Source organism: Protomyctophum parallelum, assembly GCF_964188405.1.
Source record: "Protomyctophum parallelum genome assembly, chromosome: 11".
NCBI lineage: Eukaryota > Metazoa > Chordata > Actinopteri > Myctophiformes > Myctophidae > Protomyctophum > Protomyctophum parallelum.
In genome coordinates, this window is record NC_139707.1 from 27,238,833 (window position 1) to 27,258,873 (window position 20,041).

Consider the following 20,041-nt stretch of genomic DNA (forward strand, 5'->3'; position numbering starts at 1 on the left):
TTCTGCCAATATAGCCTAACATTTCAAAACCAAACACGGCATTTCTAAAATAATTGTATATTCAACTTGCTGTTGATTTGACAGAATATCCAGATCTGCAGTCCGGATGTTCTTCCTAATTCAATTCCTAATGAACGGAACAACTATTGAAGGTGGTACCCTATACCTCACTAATATTGGAGTTACATCATGGCAAGGTAACGGCACACACAACCCAAACCTGTATACCAAAGCGCCATTTTGCTTTAAGACAATGGTTTTCAACCCTTTTTATGTCAAGGCCCATTATTTATTCTGCATTTGAACCACGGATGGTGGTCCGGCTATGAGGATATGAATGTCATCAAATTTTGATGACATTCATAGCCTCTCAGACCCAAAAGTAACTATTTTGTTATCATTGGATAAGATTTTGTCCACAATTCCATGCTGTATTGATGTGGTACCATAGGAGAGATAACAAATAACAATTCTTCTACATTCTCTAATTGTGTAGACTTAACACAGTAACTATTACTTAAATTAAGTAATGCAAATGTTTAACAATAATTTAATTCTTGAGAGAGTTGGGTCCATTTGGTTACCAATTCTGCATCATTTAGTTGGGGACCACCTGGAACCCCCGCAAGGACCACACACACACACACACACACACACACACACACACACACACACACACACACACACACACACACACACACACACACACACACACACACACATTTTCAGATGGGGGTCAGTGGTCAAATAGCATCATTTTGGGGGTCTTTGACATGAGAAGGTTTGAGAAACACTGTATTATACCACGCTGGATTGGGGCGTGGTTGAGCTCCTGTTGAGCAGAGAGGTGTTGGAGGGGGGCCCTCCACTCTGGCTCATGGATCCACGCTGTCTCCCGGGCTCCAACTGCAGTCTGTGTGTCAGCCTCCACCTCCGCCATCTCCTCTGGATCTCATACTGCACCTGCAACCATGACATTTTAATATATGTGAGTCCACAGTTCACACACCCTTCTGAATACAGTGGTTGAGGGTTCAAGCAAAGACCTTACCTCTCCGTTTAGAAAGCAGTATAAAAACGCTACAACAAACCCCTGAAATAGAAAAGATAGGATCATTATGCAGCCTAACCGGTTCACTTTTGTGTCGCTTCGCAACACATTGTGAGCTTGTAATTTTTTTAAGCTTTTCAAATGGCCGAAATGCATATTGGGCTGAAGTGGTTAATATGTTTTGTAATAATAATCAAAGAAACTAGCAACTAAAGTTTTCAAATAAATGTAGTGTAGTAAAAGTACAATATTTGGATCCGAGATGTAGTGGAGTAGAAGTAAAAGTATTAGAAATTGGAAATACTCAAGTAAAGTAGGCCTACAAATACCTCAAAATTGTACTTAAGTACAGAACTTGAGTAAATGTACTTAGTTACTTTCCACCACTGCACTTGACTGAACACATTATGCAGTGTTGCCCGTTAGAGAATATTTGCATGCATATCAGTCAGAATACATACATCATGACATACATACTTATACATTACAAACTACAGTTTTTAGCACTTCCACTGCACTGTACAATTCTCAGTTTTAATTGAACACTGAGTGTACAAATGGAGACAAATGGACCTGTAAGGGCCCATTTGGCACCATTCGGACACTCAGTTACAAATGGATACATTAAGCATTTTACTGTGTAGAGTCGACTACACAGACAAATGTTGAATGTATCCATCTACACTGTGTAGTTGTGAAGGAGGTGATAGTTGTATCCATTCATTTTCCCTGCAGATGGGTACAGTGTATTTTCCATGGTGACGACATTGTGCCTTTAAACATCAAGCAACAGCTGCTGTGCCGCACTATATAATCCAACCACCCATAGAAGAATGGTAATGAACTATAAAAGTGGATTTTTACAGTACCTGTGTTGAGGCAAAAGCCAGCTCAATAAAGTTCCATATTTCATACGATGGGTCGTTGCCTTTATGGGGCAGGAAGGCAAAGAGGACATAGTGCAAACCCAAGAGTGCTACCAGGAGGAACGATGACTTGGCGAGCTTCCTGTTGTAGAGGACCAGACAGGGGAAACAATACTACTGTGAGAGTGTGTGTGTACACTGTACAGACATGTTTCATTGCTCATGTTTCATTGGTGCTTTAATTCATTAAGACCTGAGGCTGATTCTAAAAATGTCTTCTATATTATGACCTAACCTTTATGAAAAACTAAATGACAAAAAAAGTATGTTGCTATATACTGTACATAGAAACAACTACGCCGGATATAAAGGTAAAAACTCCAAAAGTCCTGTCTTTAATGGGTTTGGTATAATATTGATATTAATTTTGTCAGAGAAGATGTTACATTTTAAATCCACAATAGGGTGTCATCCTCGACCCCTCAGACATTAGGCTGCTTGTTCTGTCAAAGACTATACATATTTACTCCAGCATGCACTCTTTGTCCAAAAAAAGGTTGACCGATCAGCGATCGCTGACCTGTAGTGGTTGAACTCATTCCCAGGCATGTCTTGTGTTCTCAACTTGGCTAGAAGTATTCGAATAATGCAGAGGAAGAACAAAAGGTTCACCTGTAAAACATGAGTCAAAACATGAATTAAGCGTTTAGATTTTCCTGTATTATATTATCTGCATGCATATTAGTGTAATGTCTTAGTGTAATTTTAGCTTAATTTATTTTTTACCAGGAAGTCGTTTGAGATCAATGATCTCTTTTTTTTAGCAAGATGTAGGCCTACCGTATTTGCATGAATATACAGTATATATTTTTAATTGGATATATCCTAAAAAACGGGGTTGTATTATAACCGGGGACTAGACTATTTTACATTCAATGTTCTTTTTCCACAAATTAGTCTTGAAAAATGGGAGTCGTCTTATAATTGGGACAATCCGGTATTTATTGTAATTGCAAGGTGAACAGACTAATATATACACATCCTCCGAATGTGTATACTTTACCTTTCTACTTTATAAAAACAAAGTAATGTCTAATAGAAATAATATTTGTAAAATAGTGAAGGTTGTAGCCTACTTACTATGATGAAGAGCAGCACAGGAACTCTCAGAATCCACCAGATCCACTCATGACTGCTTGTCTCCCAGCATCTAGAATGTATCCACATAAATACAAATACAAATAGCTTCATATGGAGACACCAATTTACAAAACATTCAGTGGTGGAAAAAGTACTCAAATTCTTTACGCAAGGAAAAGTATCAATATTGTAATGTAGAAATACATTTCGGTTTTACAAGTAAAAGTCCGGAATTCAAAATGTACCAAAAGTAAAATGTTCTGTTTCACAATTATGTCTAAAATGTATTAAAATCTTAAAAATATCAAATCTGCTATTTTCAAATGACCTGAATGTAAAGATAGCTGAAGTGGGTAATGTTTTGTAATAATAATAAAAATCTATAATAATAAAAATACTGGAAATTGGAAATACTCCAGCAAAGTACAAGAAGAAAGTTACTTTCTTACCCCTCATCTTCATGAAGGTACCTGGCCCAGGTCCACGCTATTATAATTACCATTGGACACCCTGGGGAGACGAGACACACATGGTGATATTTTATCATTGATGGCATTATAATTAATATAATTGCATAATGGAAGTTGATTGTTTAACTAACTTACTGTCCCTGCTCTCCATACTATGTTACTCAGAGGTTTATAGGTGTATTACAAATGGTAAGATTACCAGCATACTGGTTAGACTAGAGGGAGAGTTATTTCACACATATTAGCTATGTTGCTGTTGGGAGGAAACCACCTAACTCAATTTTTGAGGTTTTTGATTATTATTCTTTTTCCATTAATTAATGCTATTGAACACCCTTTATGTGTGTGTTGGTTAAAAAACATATTGAACCAATGAAAAGTATTAAAAAGCGCTTCGGAAAGGGCCTTTTCTTTTTTTGGAAAAAACCTCTCAACTCCATTGGACCCTCAAACACCACCTCTCCACCTCTCATGCAAGTAATTGACAATATATATAAAGGCACAATACCAACTGTGATGAGGCAGTATTGCATTGTTTTAAAAATTGTTTGTTTGTTTCTTCATTTCCTGATTAAAAAAATATATAAATCCTGAAAAATGAACATTTTGGAATTAGGTGGCTTCTTCCCGACAGCAGAGATATAAATAATGCCCGTAAAATGAACAATACAATATACAATTAGATACTGTGGGGTGTACAGTACAGTATGTATAAGGGTTTGGCTCACTAGTACTGCCTGGAGATGTTAATTTCCGGTCTGCAATATTTAGCCAAAGACATGACAAGAGACGAAGGGTTGCATGTCTGCATGATGAGGAGAGACAGACAGAGAGACTGACAGAAACACAGACAAAGCCAAAGCCAGCATGGGGAGACAAATATATATATAACAAGGAAGAAAAATAGAAAACCAGCCAGTTCCGTCGCAACTTCCAGAGAATGTTTGATGGAAAACAAGCAGACTGAGGTCTGGTCCGACAGACAGTCATACCCCAGCCAAATATGATGTACCACCACCACAAGTGTCTCCTCCTGGAGAAGAGAGAGACACTGACCAGGCTGTACAGGTAGTGGCCCTCGGCCAGCAGCCAGCTGTAGTTGGCCATGATGCTGTAATTGCACAGCGTTGTTGCAACCTTACAGCTCACCTGAGGGGGACAGCAGAAGACAAACAGGAAAAGCAACGTAAGCTGTGGTGGAAAAAGTACTCACATTTGTTACTTAAGTAAAAGTATCAAATATCAATACTACTCCATAACCGTAAAAAGTCCGGAATTTTTTATTTATTTTTAGTCAAAGTACAAAAGTATTGGCTTCAAAATGTACTTAAAGTACCAGAGTAGAAAGTACTCATTGTGCAGAATATCTCAAGTTTTCAAATGTTTACAATATGTGTGTGTGTGTGTGTGTGTGTGTGTGTGTGTGTGTGTGTGTGTGTGTGTGCGCGCACGCTGCAGTGGTTAATGTATGTTTGGTAATAATAATCAAAAGTGCTGTAGAGTGCATGAATACTTTTAATACGAGAGGCTGCAGTAGAACTATAGCCCTTGTTGGTGGAAGATGTACTTTTAGTTGCATCGTATTAAAACAGATCAGAGGTCAGTTTGAGTTGCTCTGAGACAGGTTTTGACAGCATGTTATTTACACAACAAAGATGTTGGGCTGGGTTTTACGGAACATTAACTTACAACAAACATGCTCTGTGTGTCACAGTAGAAACATTTAGAAGAAATCCATTCATAGGATCTTTCATTTAATACAATTTTATCCACCACAAAAGATGGATGAAAGGAGTCTCTTATGTGCAGGCTTTGTTCTTGGTACAATGGTATCTGTTATCAAATTTGAAGCCAAATTATAACTGAGGTGAGAGTAATCACCTTGTTAATATCAAATTAAGGAAACTTTAAAAGAGACCTTTTGCACCAGAGGAGACCTTTTGCACCAGAGGAGCATAGAGTGGCCAAACTCAATCCCAATTCTAATGGTTGCACTTGAATCAATGCGTGGGGAAAGCCCATGGCCCAAGGGATGTCCTGATGGTGCAGTCACCCAATGTGTTGATCATCTAATAGTGATGTCTAAAACTATGGCGAAAGATGTTCGTCGACTACCTTTTTTTCACTGACAAAAACTAAATGAAAACAGAATTAAAAACTAAGCTATGATGACTAAAATTAAGACGAAATATAGTGACAATTTCGTCAACTAATATAAACTCAACTAAAATGTTAGGGAGATACTAGTGGAGAAGAGATCCAGTAGAACTAAAAGACAATTCATTTTATGTTACGTATTGTGCTCTGAAAATAGCAGATTTACAAGCTCACAATACGTCACGCTGCAACACGTTCAGATAACTGAAATATGACTCAAACTAAATTAAATTGTATTTAAAAGACTTAACTTGACTTAACTAAATCTAAACGTGCAGTCAAAATCAACACTGGCGTGTGTGCGCGCGCGTGTGAGTGCGTGTGTGTGCGTGTGCGTGTGCGTGTGTGCGTGTGCGTGTGCGTGTGCGTGTGTGTGTGTGTGTGTGTGTGTGTGTGTGTGTGTGTGTCTGGACAGGATGCCAGAGGCAGAGGTATAGACACCGGGTAGACGCCACAGTGAAAGTGGTCCTCGGACGAGTAGAGGACAGAGTCCCTGATGAAGATGAACACTGCTCTGAGGATGAAGGAGAGGAACAGCTGGATGTGGACAAAGTTGCGTGTGCAGTGGAGCCGCCTGAGGAAACCACGACACAAAATAGCAAGTCAGGATTTCTCATTGAACAGTAAATTCACAGGCAAGGTGTTTATTTAAAGTGGCATTATGTAACCGTCTTCTTCTATACCAGATTTAACGGTTTACCGCGGAACTGCTGACATTTTTACCATTGAGCTAATAGAGCCGGCATTGATTATAATTCACAGTGATTTCTTTTTTGTCTTAACACAAATAAATCCATATGTGAACATATGTCATGGACAGAAATACTGATCTTTTGTTTCTGCGAGACAGCGACGACATAATTTGAAAGGTGAGAGTAAACAGGCAATCAGCTCATCCATTCTCCACAGCCCTCGTTATACTTGAGTAAATGGGCCACATGCATTTAAATACGAACCTGAAAAAAAAGAGAATTGTAACGGCAATGGTGAGGGATGCCAGGGAGGCCGCGTAGCCCACAGAATACATGATCTGCACATACAGGAAGTACTTGCGAGATCTGGGGGCCTGTGGACACGGACACAGCAAGGTCAGCATTACTGGAGTGATCACAGAGGCAAAGAGTATGCATGATATGAACATCTTATCTCCATAATTATACTTTGTGTTTTTTTCATGAATGAATTCAAGTGTGTCAGTATCACACCAATCTGGGAACCCATCGGCAGGGTGTAAACAGCACCCTCTGCTGTTTACAGAATCTGTTCTTGAGAGATTAGCATCACACAAAAGTATCAAAAGTAGCAGATCTGCAAGCTAAAAACGCAGCACTAAGTGATCTTAGATCTGCATCTACTTTTGCTATTTTTTTATTTGAATTGTTTTGGACATAAGGAGGTTTCCACCCGACAGACGATACAGTGTATACCGAAAACATACTTTCGAGGAATACACGAACCGAAAGGGAGACAAAAGAGACCCACAGAAAGGTATATAAGTGGTATCACTTGAATTTGAAGCCTTGTCCCTCCCTTTATTATGCTTCTGGGCTATGCAAGTGTATGTGTGTGTGTGTGTGTGTGTGTGTGTGTGTGTGTGTGTGTGTGTGTGTGTGTGTGTGTGTGTGTGTGTGTGTGTGTGTGTGCGTGTGTGCGTGCGTGCGTGCGTGAGTGTGTGCGTGAGTGTCTGTTTGTGGGCCTATTTTGTATATGTTATATTTAGACATAGAGACAGAGAGTATGTATGTTTAAGTGTGCATGTGTACTTTTGAAAGTAAAAGTGACAGAAAGGGAGACAGATGTAGTAAAGTAAAGTATGCATTTCTATATACTGTGTACAGTATGTTCTGAGAGAAACATAGCGAGTACATATGCACAAGCATGTGAATATACACGTGAGTCTGTACATTTGATTTACAGTATGAAGACTAGGAGGGGCTGATGAGAGAATGCATTCCTGTGTGTGTGTGTGTGTGTGTGTGTGTGTGTGTGTGTGTGTGTGTGTGTGTGTGTGTGTGTGTGTGTGTGTGTGTGTGTGCTTGCGTGCGTGTGTGTGTGTGTGTGTGTGCTTGCGTGCGTGTGTGCATGCGTGGATATAGGTCCAGATGTGTGAGGGTGAGAGACATAAACAGGGGGACATGCACATTATATATTCATATACTGTAGCTACTAGCTACTGACAGACAGACAGACAGGCAGGCAGGCAGGCAGGCAGGCAGGCAGGCAGGCAGGCAGGCAGGCAGGCAGGCAGGCAGGCAGGCAGGCAGAAAACTAGAAAAAGTGCTCCTTGGGGCACAGGTCTCCACCTGGATAATAGCGTTTAAATGAGTTTAGCAAGAATTGGCCTCATGATGGCACTATAACAGGCAGCTTTTTTCCCCAGTTTTTCCTTGGCCTCTAGTGCGTGTACACACTTGTACACAGATGGGTGCAGGTATAGGTGAAAACATGAATTGGCCTTGAGGCATTTTGTTCAAAATGGACCAATACTGCAAACTTTGGAAGGCAATCTTAGCCAATCAGGATGGAATATGGGAAATCGCACAGATCCGTGTTGATCACATGACTGTGGAGATAGTGTATAACGATTTGCGTGATGTATGGATACAATGTGTACGAGTAATCTACAGAAATGTGTTTTGCCAAAATGGGCCTCATGGTGGCGCCTCATAACTGGCAGAATGTGGGGAAATCCAGGGCAAAGGGTTTTCCTTGGCCTCTAGGGAGTATGCATATACAATTACAAAGTTGTACACAGATCAGTGCAGTTATACATTAGGTAAGAACATGATTTCGCCTGTTAAAGCACCACTGTAACAAAGGCTTTCACCTAGAGCTCCATATATGGAGATGACGGAGACATCTAGTGTTGACATCAGGTTATTATAGAACTCCATATATGGATATATCCGACTGGCATCGTCATCGTGACAAGCATATATAAAGAGTGGTAATTTCCATTGAGGCAGGAGGCAAGTATCATTTTGCTAGGCTCCTCCCAAAAGACTCCATCCCCTTCTGTAAGAGACAGGATATGGCCTTAATTGTTACAACCCATATATTCTCTGCGATATCTGGCTTTACAACACATATATCGTTGTGTCAGAGATTTTAGCATCCCGGTTAAGTTCTCATTGACACCACTGTGGCGGGTCCTAACCCAGACAACCAGCTCTAGTTTGAGTAGTATTAGCTCTAGTTTGAGTAGTATTTTGAAGTGAGTTGTACAGTACAGTAGGCCTACAGTACAGTACAGTACAGTACAGTACAGTACAGTACAGTACAGTACAGTACAGTACAGTACAGTACAGTACAGTACAGTACAGTACAGTATTCCCTGGCCTCTGTGTGTGTGTGTGTGTGTGTGTGTGTGTGTGTGTGTGTGTGTGTGTGTGTGTGTGTGTGTGTGTGTGTGTGTGTGTTTGCTCTACTGGCTGGCCACTTGAGGTGTTGCAGCTATGTATACAATACACATACACGTACGTACACACACATACAAATACAGTACACACATAGCTCTGCATAGGAGTGGCTAGCCCCACTCAAAATGTGGATGATGGATAAACTGTCTATGTATTAAATCACACCGGTTAAGCACTGCTGTCCTCGCTGCAGGAAGACTGCTCTCAGCAGAGGCTGGGAGGAGAAGCTGACGACAACCAGATCACTACGGGGGTATGATTTACATCATGTCCAGGGGGTGTACTAGTACATAAAGCTACCTCACACTACAGAAACAGGAGATAGGCTTCTGCCCTATGGGCCTCATGGCTCAGCCAACCCTTGATGCTGAGTGCCAAGCAGGGAGGCACTGGGTCCCATTTTTGGGTTAGGGTTCGGCCGGGGATCGAACACCGACCTCCCAGTCTCAGGGCAGACACTCTAACCACTATAGACCACTGAGCTCGTTTTAAGGGAAACATTTATTATAATTATGGAAATAAGTAAACAGTAATCATATGGCAAATACATGGACATTGTATTTGAACACATATGGACAAACCCGCACCGTGACATGAACACAGAGAATACACACATTTATCAATAGACTAAGTGTAGCTATATGGAATGGAAAATCAATTAAACTCAAGTACTTATTGATATAATGGATCATTTGCATTGCAAAATGATTCGATTGTGATTATTTCCATTGCAAAACTATAGGATCCGATACCAAGACAAACGATACGATGTGTTGCTGATTACATATCGATACGATATACTTCGATTTCTGAACTATTATATCATTACAGCCCTAATTAATCGGCACTGTAGCTTGAGAGTGGTGATCTAGTGTGGGCGATGAAGAGTTTCAGCATGGGGATACTGAAACGTTCGCAATTACATCATCTCATGGATTCGATGCATTTCTCTCTTCAACTACTTTTTACATTTTTTATCTTCTTCGCCTTTTTACCTCTGAGCCACAACTTGAAAATATCAATTTGTAATTGGTCACAATTTGTAATTGGTCACTGTCTCTCTCTATTGTGTGATCTAATCTAGACAATGTATTTGAAATCCTCTCTTTGAAATGGAAAAAGTAATGGAAATAATAATAATGAAGGCTATGACACAATTTTGACGCTTTATAGTTATTGCCTTTTGCAAAATGAAACAAAAGTAAGATAAAGGGAGTAATGAGACACACGAGGCAGTGGAAGGATAATGAGCATGCTGCAACACAGTGAGGAGGAGGAGGAGGGGATTCACTGAGTGATTCTCTGCTAACTGGATGTGTCACGCTGTTCATCCTCTTCAATGAATCATTAACCACTCTAAATCCACCATGTTTATGTGCTCGGATCTCAGCCCACTTATCTTCACATTACTCACTGTCTGCGTCCTAAACAATTTAGCTGATACATTTGCCATAGCTGGGCCAAGGAAGAACAAACTCCTTAGTAGGATGATGCTTGACTAAACCACAGATGTTAAAACAAGCTTTCTTGAGCAGTTATACGGACATATGCATAATACATAAACCACCATAAATGTGGGAAAAAAGAGGAAAAGGGGAACTTGTAGAAGTTTCACAAATCATCATCGTAGTAGGTGTAACTGTGCAGTTACACCTACTACGATGATGATTTGTGAAACTTCTACAAGCACAGTAGTAATTTTAGATGAAGCAATAGCAGTATGTGGTAGTGGTGGTAGTAACAATAAATGTAGCTTTAGGAAAAGTTTATGAAACTTTCAAAGTAATCTGTATGTAATAGTGCATGGTGGAAGCTGTTAAGCATTTTCTCATATACTAACGGACTATCGGTTGACATCCCTAGTAAGGATCTGTCTAAATTTGAACTTCAAAATAAACGGTGCATCAAACTTTGTGTTAACATTCTGTGAGTCTTGTGTGTCATCAGCCCTGAAAACTATCTACAGGTGCCAGTCTCCAAATGGAGCGAGGAAATTCCAAAACAGCATGCACAAAGGGCCACCACTTGGAGAGACAAGTAGTCTACACTGTCTGCCTTTTTGGCTACCGGTATTTATGAATGCAGAGGCTACACTGCCCTCTGATTGCCAGTCACATGTGAACTTATCCCATAGCAGACGTAACATCAACAAGTTAACCTCACATGTACAAAACAAAGATCACGCATATGCATTTCTTTGTCAATCATGTACATTTTTGTTGTTGTTGGCTGGGCTTAGAAGAATTTAAAGATGGGGTGCCGTGTTTCACTCCTAAAACATGATCATCAGGTACTATGATTATACTAGGAGAAAGATTTATTTTCAAAAAAGTGTACAGAAAGTGTTAAAATGATGTGTTTATGTGGTCACAGTCACCAACCAGTTCATTAAGTATTTGCCTGGTGGGTGGTGATGGGTGGTGATCCATCATCCACCTGAACTGAAGCCACACCCACAGCTGTTAGCTCACAGTGTGACACGTTATGAGCTGGTAAATCCATTATTCTCTATTGATATACATTATACAACCAATTCTAGGATTGAATTAGTGTATGGCGGGCAGGACTTCCCATGTGTGCTCCTCCTGAACAAGACTCTTCACCCGTTCGTTCAACCCAGATTTGGCTCAAACAAATCTGGGGATCGCGACCAGGTTGGGAACCTCTGGCTGGAAGTTTTAGATTATAAACTTTCGATTCATGGAGATTGAAGTTCTATGCTGTAATCAGCAGAATAATTCAGTGTTTTTAATGGAACCTTCTTTTTAAACCTGTGCTTATGCTGAAAGCTAAATATTAACACATTATACTCTGACAGTATGGACACAGGTGTCATAAGTAGTGTTAAGTACCAGTGAAACCTTAGTAGCTTACCTCAGAGAGACTGTCATTGAAGCCAAACTCGCAGGCTATCTCATGGGGAGGGTATGATTCTGTCCAGCCATGTTCTGTGCAATTTTTAAACACTCTCCCTGGAGAGCGAGACATGAGGAGAAATATTCTTCAGTGGCTGGGCTATATTTCATTTAAATATACAGGCATATCTGTTACACTTAAACTTATAGTACAAATAGACCTATCCCATGTGATCCCATAAAGAATTGCAAACACAACATTCTGAAGTGAGAGGAGCCTCGGGGAATGCTTGGAGAATGATTACCCATGGTTTTATGTGATATGCTAACATGTTGGAGGACAGAAGAAAATAAGGAGGGACTCTGACATTATGCCTTTTAGGTTTTCCTATATAGCTTAAATAATATATTCAAATGAACATCAAAATGGAGGGATATTCAAATGGATTTCAGTGTTTTTGTCTTGTTTTGAGGGGCGTCAGTAGCCCCTCCTATGCACAGCTTTGTGAGTGTATGAGTACGGCATGTGCTCTGCTCAGCTGAATGGCTGAGCACGGAATGTAATGTATGATGATGCATGATGATAAGCCCCTTACTTCACATGAGTGTGATTTTTGCCCATCTTTCCAGGTTTGTGTGAACACAAACATTGGCTTGTGATTGGCTGATCACCCCTCAATGATTTGATTGGCTGAGCAAAGTACATATTGCGGCTAAAAGTGAGTGCAGAAAAGTGAAGACGGAAAAGTGAGGATGCAAAATTGTGATTGGCTGGAATTACATTTGGGATGATTTGATTGGCTGAGCACGGAATGTGATGTATGATGATGTATGAAGAAAAGAGCGCCCCTCACTTCACACGGGTGTGCTTTTTGAGGGGTGCTAGCCCCTCCTATATTCAGCTACTAGTGTAGATTTTCATCTTACACAAACAATGAATGGAGAATGTATGTGACGTCATATGTGGACGAGCAAGTCGGCTATTGTCGTCCTCGTCCTACACAAAGATGTAATTCCCATTGACAATGAATGGATAATGTACATCATATGTGGATTGTGGACGAGAAAATTTGATGTTACATCATGATACGATAAGAGCGCCACCACACGTGTGATTTTTAATGTTTGTCTTTAGTTCAATGTTTGTTTTAAAAACGACATTGACAATGAATTTACGTAATCTTGTCCCTAACACAAACATTAAATGCCATTAACAATAAAGATAATTTAATGTTTGTTTTGTCACCGTTTGTTTTATATCACCATTGCATCACCTAATCAACATGAGTTAGACTTTAATACATTAGCGCCCCTCACTTCACACGGGTGTGATTTTTTACTTTTCAATTTTAAATGTCAAGTGTTATGTGTAGTGTTTAGAATCCATTTCAACATATTTACTTCGCTTTAAGGCTGCTTATAATGTACTGTCCTCTTCTGCACAAACAAAATACTTTAAGCAGAGATGAACTCATTTTTCTCAACAATGCTTACGTAGATGCTGCTTTTTGGTCTGCTTTTTTTTTTACAGTATACAATACATCCTAAGTGTTAATCCAACATCCAACTCCAAAAGTGTACAAATTTGTACACTACATCTACTGTTATTGTTTGAAAATGTTTGAACAATTTTTTAACACAAATCTTCTCTTCTGGGGGTCCCTGGCACTTGACATTTTCAGATCGGGGTCAGCGGCCATAAATACCTATTTGGTGGTCCTTGGCACAAAAAGGTTTGAGACTACCAATCTGGGAACCCAGATTTGTTGGCAAAACAAAGGAAAAACAGCGGCAACAGTCTGTCTCGAGGGACTAGAAAACTACTGGTTTAGAAGGCATTTGTAGAATCGGCTCAGTTTAGTGCAGTTTAGTGTGTAAGGTCACCGACAGGACACTCATACACTACAGTAGGAAGTATATCCAGTCACCACTAACCTGTAGTGTGTAGGAACTTGGGGCAGGGTTGAGACACCACCTCTCCTTCAACAGCATGGGGCCAGCAGTTCAAGTGGTCCCAAAGACCTCCACACTCTGAGATAAGCAACATAATTATAATAGACATTAACCTTTCTTTTTGTCTTTCAAAATGGATATGCCGTGTTTTGGGAAATAAAGTATGCATGCTATAACACCACTTAATGGCCTTATTCTTCCCCTAAACATATTTCTTTTGAAAAACAAATGTATTGATACTTAGTTTACACATCACTTTGTGCTATGTCTCTTTTGTTCCAACATCAATCATTATACTAAAATAAGACAGCAAGTGCATGACTTATAGGCCCAACTGAAGGTGGCTGGTGCCAGCTGGCCCCAAACACACGTTAACCAAACTAAAGAGACAAATGCAAATTCCTCTGTCCGATGTGTTTGCCTCTAAAGATAGTTCCCTTCTCAGTCACCTTCAAAAGGTTTTATTTAACAGTATACCACACATGGATGAATTACAGAGCTGTGCATCCTGACAGCTCTGGCGTCAGGCAAATTGCCTGTCTCTCTGATTTTTACTCTTTCCAAAGAGCCTTTGCTCATCTTCCTGCAGTGTAGGACTGTAGGTCATACACAAAATCCCACAATATCAGAATCTTGTCAAAATTCTGTTACTAGATGGGTATGAAAATTAGGGTATTGTTGAGCAAATGGATCAGCCTATTAAACTGAAATTTTACACAAACATGTCATGCTTTCTTGTACAGCCTTAGCTAATAATTAAACCATACACACTCAACACATGGTATTATTATAGATCCCCAGCCTCATGAGCAAAATGAAATATCAAACGCTTAATAAGACAACAAACCAATAATACTTTCACTGATTCAACCAATTCAAATGCAATTCTCACCACCAAATTCTCTCATATTTTCTACCAACCCAGGAGGGAAAACCATAGCAACATAAGTTTTCTGTGTTGCAAATCAAATTAGTTGACAGTTTATGCTATTACCTCCTGCTGTAATCGGAGATGGTACATTGCTTTCTCTCTGATCACGTTAGGCGAAAATGACCATAGCCCGCCAGGAGCAGAACGGTTATGGTGCGTTATATTAATCACAGTTCTTCTCCGTCTCTCCAGGCTTCTAAAGAGCAGTGGTGGAAAGTAACGATAAGTACTGTACTTAAGTACAATTTTTACTTTTAACTTTTTTTTTTACAATTTGTACATTACTGGATCAAATTTCCAATACTTTTACTTCTACTCCACTACATCTCAGAGGCAAATATTGTACTTTTACTTTGCAACAATTGTTTGAAAACTATACTTACTTAGTTACTTTTGGTTATTATTACAAAACATACATTAACCACTTCAGCCCTATATACATTTTGGCCATTTGACAATAGCCGATCTACAAGCTCACAATGCGTTGCGAGCTTGTAGATCTGCTATTTTCAAAAGATGTTTTTTATAGGCCTACTTTTGAAAACTTGAAATGGGACATTCTGCATAATGAATACTTTTACTTTTGGACCTTCGTAAAGTACATTTTGATGCCAATACTTTTGTACTGTAAGTAATCTTTGAATTCCGGACCTTTACTTACTTAAAGTATTTCTACAATGCAGTAGGCTATTATTGATACTTGCCTTGGATCAAGACTTAGATTTATCGATTCTCACAGAATCAATAAAATAAATCTATGGCAGTCTTGATCCAAGCAGTGTTAATTTTATGACTAAAACCAGATTAAGACTAAACTACCATATTGTCCCGAATATAAGACGGCTCTGAATCTCTGATTATAAAACGACCCCCATTTTTCAAGACTAATTTGTGGAAAAAGAACATATTGAATGTCAAATAGTCTAGTCCCTGATTATAATACGGCCCCTTTTTTCAGGATATTTCCATTGGAAAAAAACGTCTTATATTCAGGCCAATATGGTATTACTAATAATAAATCAGAATTAAACAATTAAAACAATTAAATAAACAATTTCAGATGACTAAAATAGGACTAAAACTAGATGTTTTTATATCCCCTTATCTTATAGCCTATCCCCGGACAATAATGTTGCTGATGTCTGAGGTGGGTGGGTTTTTCAGTACCTTCATGATGCTCAGTGACATCATAGAAGGTAGGTTTGTTTACCTGCCCACATCCCAGGTTTTTATAGGCAAGTGTTCGAGTGAATATTTCACCTGTGATTATAGAGAAAAATACTATACACCCACAATGGGCCCTTTTTTTCTTCTTTTTTTACTGGACCATTCCCATGAATGTGTGTACTAAAGGAGAAGTTCCCAGCTCCATTATAATTTTTTTTAGGAATAGCCTATGTTTAAAATAATTCACACCCACGTTTTTTGCCCCCCATATAAACTATATGATAGCCCCATATCATAAGATACTTTATTCCTCATTTATTCACTTTTATCATAAAGCTGAGGCATATTGGTTTCATATAACTTGCTTGCCTTTCCCCGAGCTTGTCGTGCTTCTGTTGAGTTTCAGTAGTTCTATACAGTCTGCTTCATCTTGGAGGAAGATATAGTAGGGATCACATTCAGGAGGAACAGCTTTCACCAGCAAACACTGAATTAAAGAAATGTGGAGAAAGAAAGGTCGAAACGTGAAAGTGTGAAATGGCACATTCTGATGATGCAAAACATGCAGCTATAGCCTACATTTAGATTTTCCGATCATGTCACTTCACTGGTAGCCTATATACTGGTGGGCTTTCTAAATGGTATCATATTTTTCATAAGACAAAGGGTGCAAAGTTTCTGTTGTAGGCTATAAAAGGCATCAAACAGTAACTCACCTGGGAATACACCAACTCCAGAAGAAAAACTATATGCACTAATTCGCCGGGAATCCACACGGAGAATCCACATGGAGATCTCGTCATTGATAATTCACCCATGCCTAATAGCCTAATATCAGAAAACGGATAAAGATTCTCTCTTTTTTAAGAGAGTTTATATTCATGAAAGTCAGATTTAGCTGCAGGTTCGTAAAGTTCAGTTGAGTCTCTCACCTCAAACTGAGCAGACTGAGCAGTTCTCCAATTTCAGCAGCACGCGCGCTGTTGCTTCACCGTTAGGCTAATCGCGGACCTTCTTTGGTAGGCTATAGGTTATTATTACAAAACGGCAGTAACAGCATTAATAAATAATATCGCTGTTGTCGTGCACAATGCAGCTGTGGTAGAGTTGAATCATAGCCTACAGGTGGCAGACAGACAGTGAGTCTGTGCGCGTGTGTGGCGCACACATCATGACATATCCCTCCTTCCTTCTGCGTTAATTGCTTGTTGACCTGCACTCTCTTATTAATCATATCACTCGACTCAAGTCAACACACAATACACATGCATCATTAATTGTTTGATGAATTGAAAATGGAGGACCCTTATGTAAACAATTAAGTCTTAGTGCTTTTTCTGGGTTTATCCTCTTTATTACAATTAAGTCTTACTGTCTTAGTGCTTTTTCTGGGTTTATCCTCTTTATTCCTGCAGTTCCATGTTGTTTAAATTCTAGTTTCAAATTAGCCCCATATGTTCCCTCTCCCTACGCTCATTATGTAGCTCCAGAATGAGCGAGAGGGAACATATGGGGCTAGTTTGAAATTGTATAAATACATTTTATTAGTGATAATATTCTTCCGTGGATTACGTCTTTGTGGGGACCCCCTGGGGGTCCTTGAGTGGGTCCCTGCAGCAAAGTTTGTTAAAATAGCATGACAATCTCTATTTAATCACTTTAAATGAGTAAGTATACAAGTAGGCCTAGCTCTGGTCCTTAAAGGGACACTTCACCCCTTTTGCAACCAGAGCTTATTTTAATGATGTATAGGACACAAGAAACACTTTCCTGGGCTGTTTTTATGTGTGTAATATGTTTTGCTCATGACCAAAATCCTGTCAAGAAAATGGGGTCTCACTTCCTTCCTGGACTACAAAGACACACCTCCATGCTAGCCTGGTTAATAAACCAGACCAATCAGCATTGGTTTATTAACCAGGCTACCTCCATGCAGCCTCCACCCTCTCCACAAGGAGGTGAAGTGCACTAACGCATTATGGGCATTGTAGGAATTCAGCAATCCAGTCAAACACATAGACATAGACCATTATTTTTCTGGCCATATGGTGCAAATTTCAAATGGTGCTACTGTTACTACAAATACTACCAGTAAGACGCCCTGAGAAGCGACCTCACCCTAAAGGGCGAGGAATGTCAGAACAGGTCACATAATAGTTGCTGGCCGGCTATATGCAGATCTAGGTGATATGATCCAGTCTTCTCCATGTATGGTTATCCAGGGTTAGATGTCAGTGTCATGATCTTCATATATGGAGATGGCCATATATGGTGGCGTGACGTGTCACGCCAGTCACGGTGATGTCATGAGGTGTAAGGGAGATGCAGGTCTTCATAGAAAATTGGACCTACTATGGTGGTCGCAAATTAACATTGAGTGACTGCAGTTTCTTCCAGCGGTGAAATGTCCCTTTAAGGCCAAGGAGAAGTATATGGACTATATGGACTATATTCTTGAACCAATGCTGCGTGTAGGCCTAGCACTTGACACATTGATGAATCTGGATGAAGAGGGATGCCACCAGCCCAGAACTATGACTGATGCACACCATTTCATAGAGCACACCCATTAGGCTACACGCTCTCACATGTTTATCTCCGGTTTCCCTTTTACGATAAGCCTGTTGACGTTCTCATTGTCAATAGGTGGATGATTTATATGTCTGCTAATCAACAGTCTAAAATAGCATCTGCAGAGGGAAGCTGTATAAAAGAATGAGGAAGGAGCCTGGTTGGGACCTCACACGTGTAGCCTAAAAATGTTGCATTTTATATGTCCAGCTTAATTTAACCACATTAATCCGTTCCTGACATCACTATTTTCGGCTCATGATTGTGAGTTTGATTTTAGCTATTTGTCATAAATGGCTTAAGTGCGGTTAGGACAGCGATTCCCAAGCTGTGGGCCGGTGTCGACTGGGTGGGCCTGGGCCATAAGGATATTGCAAGTGGACCCCCAAATAAAGTGCCAAAACACTAACATTTTAATGAAAAAAATATATTGTAAAAAATACAAAAAACAAAAAAGTATTTTGTCTTTAAAACCTTGAAACATTAGTTTTAATTGTAACTTAAAGTACACTACAATATATAGTTCCAATGATCCAAGCTTGAACACACAGTCAATTGATTGGTCAATAAAATAAACAAGCTCATACAAGTGCACGCAGCCCACCCACGTCACAGCAGGTCGGCAGCTGACCTGCCCTGTTAAGTGGTCAGATGGGTAGGCCGTGAGCCTGTGAACAAGATTTTCAAGTGCCTTGGTCCAGAACAGGTTGGGAACCACAGGATTGGGTAGCCTACTTTAAGTAGATTTTGATGTCAGTACTTTTACATCATTGTACATTTTGAATTCTAGACTTTTTACTTTTAAATGGATTAGGCCTATTTCTACATTGAAGTAATGATACTTTTACTTAAGTAAAACATTTGAGTACTTTTTCCACCACTGTTGATGACGTATTTGATTTGCACAAATACAGTAGGCCTATACATAATATTATGTTAGTTGACTTAATTAGTTCTATCCATAGGAAAGGTGACAGATAGTTGTGCGAACTTGTGCCAGACATGTTTCTCCCAATTTAATCATTATGCCAATACCCAATTTCCCCACATGCAGTCCGTGTCACTGCAACCTTACAGTTGGTCATGTGGGAGGGTATAGATTATACACAGTTATATGTACAGTATGTATTGTACAGTTGTATGGCTCCTCTAACATGCAGCTGCTTCTTTTCACCCAATCTGAGATTCCCATGATTCCCATCAGTAAAGGAAAAACAGTCTCGAGAGACTACTTTTCACCTCCAAATTGTATTTGATGTTATTTTGATGTGTTTATAAGAAAGAAGAAAAGATGGGATAATGTTATTGTTATTGTGAACATGTGAAATATTGATACAGTAACTGCTCTTGTTTAAATAAACGTAAATGGTGAATTTAAACTGCAGAATTGTTAATAAATCAGATGAAATAGGAAGAGACTCCTGTTTTACCCTGTAGGCCTATATTCAGCCATTCAGGTGA

The 20,041-nt window shown here is 39.5% G+C and overlaps 1 protein-coding gene across 1 annotated transcript; it reads right to left on the reverse strand.

Annotated features, from left to right (window-relative positions):
• Positions 1–798: 798 nt before the first annotated feature.
• sctr (secretin receptor) lies at positions 799–12,062 on the reverse strand (the record flags this gene model as incomplete). Its single annotated transcript, XM_083776754.1, has 11 exons — positions 11,978–12,062; positions 6,641–6,750; positions 6,105–6,258; positions 4,584–4,676; positions 3,727–3,742; positions 3,507–3,567; positions 3,058–3,127; positions 2,498–2,589; positions 1,921–2,059; positions 1,052–1,093; positions 799–963 (listed from the first exon to the last, which is right to left on the reverse strand). The coding sequence occupies exons 2-11, from the start codon at positions 6,709–6,711 to the stop codon at positions 799–801; spliced, it is 903 nt and encodes a 300-aa protein (XP_083632880.1). The 5' UTR covers positions 6,712–6,750; positions 11,978–12,062.
• Positions 12,063–20,041: the final 7,979 nt, after the last annotated feature.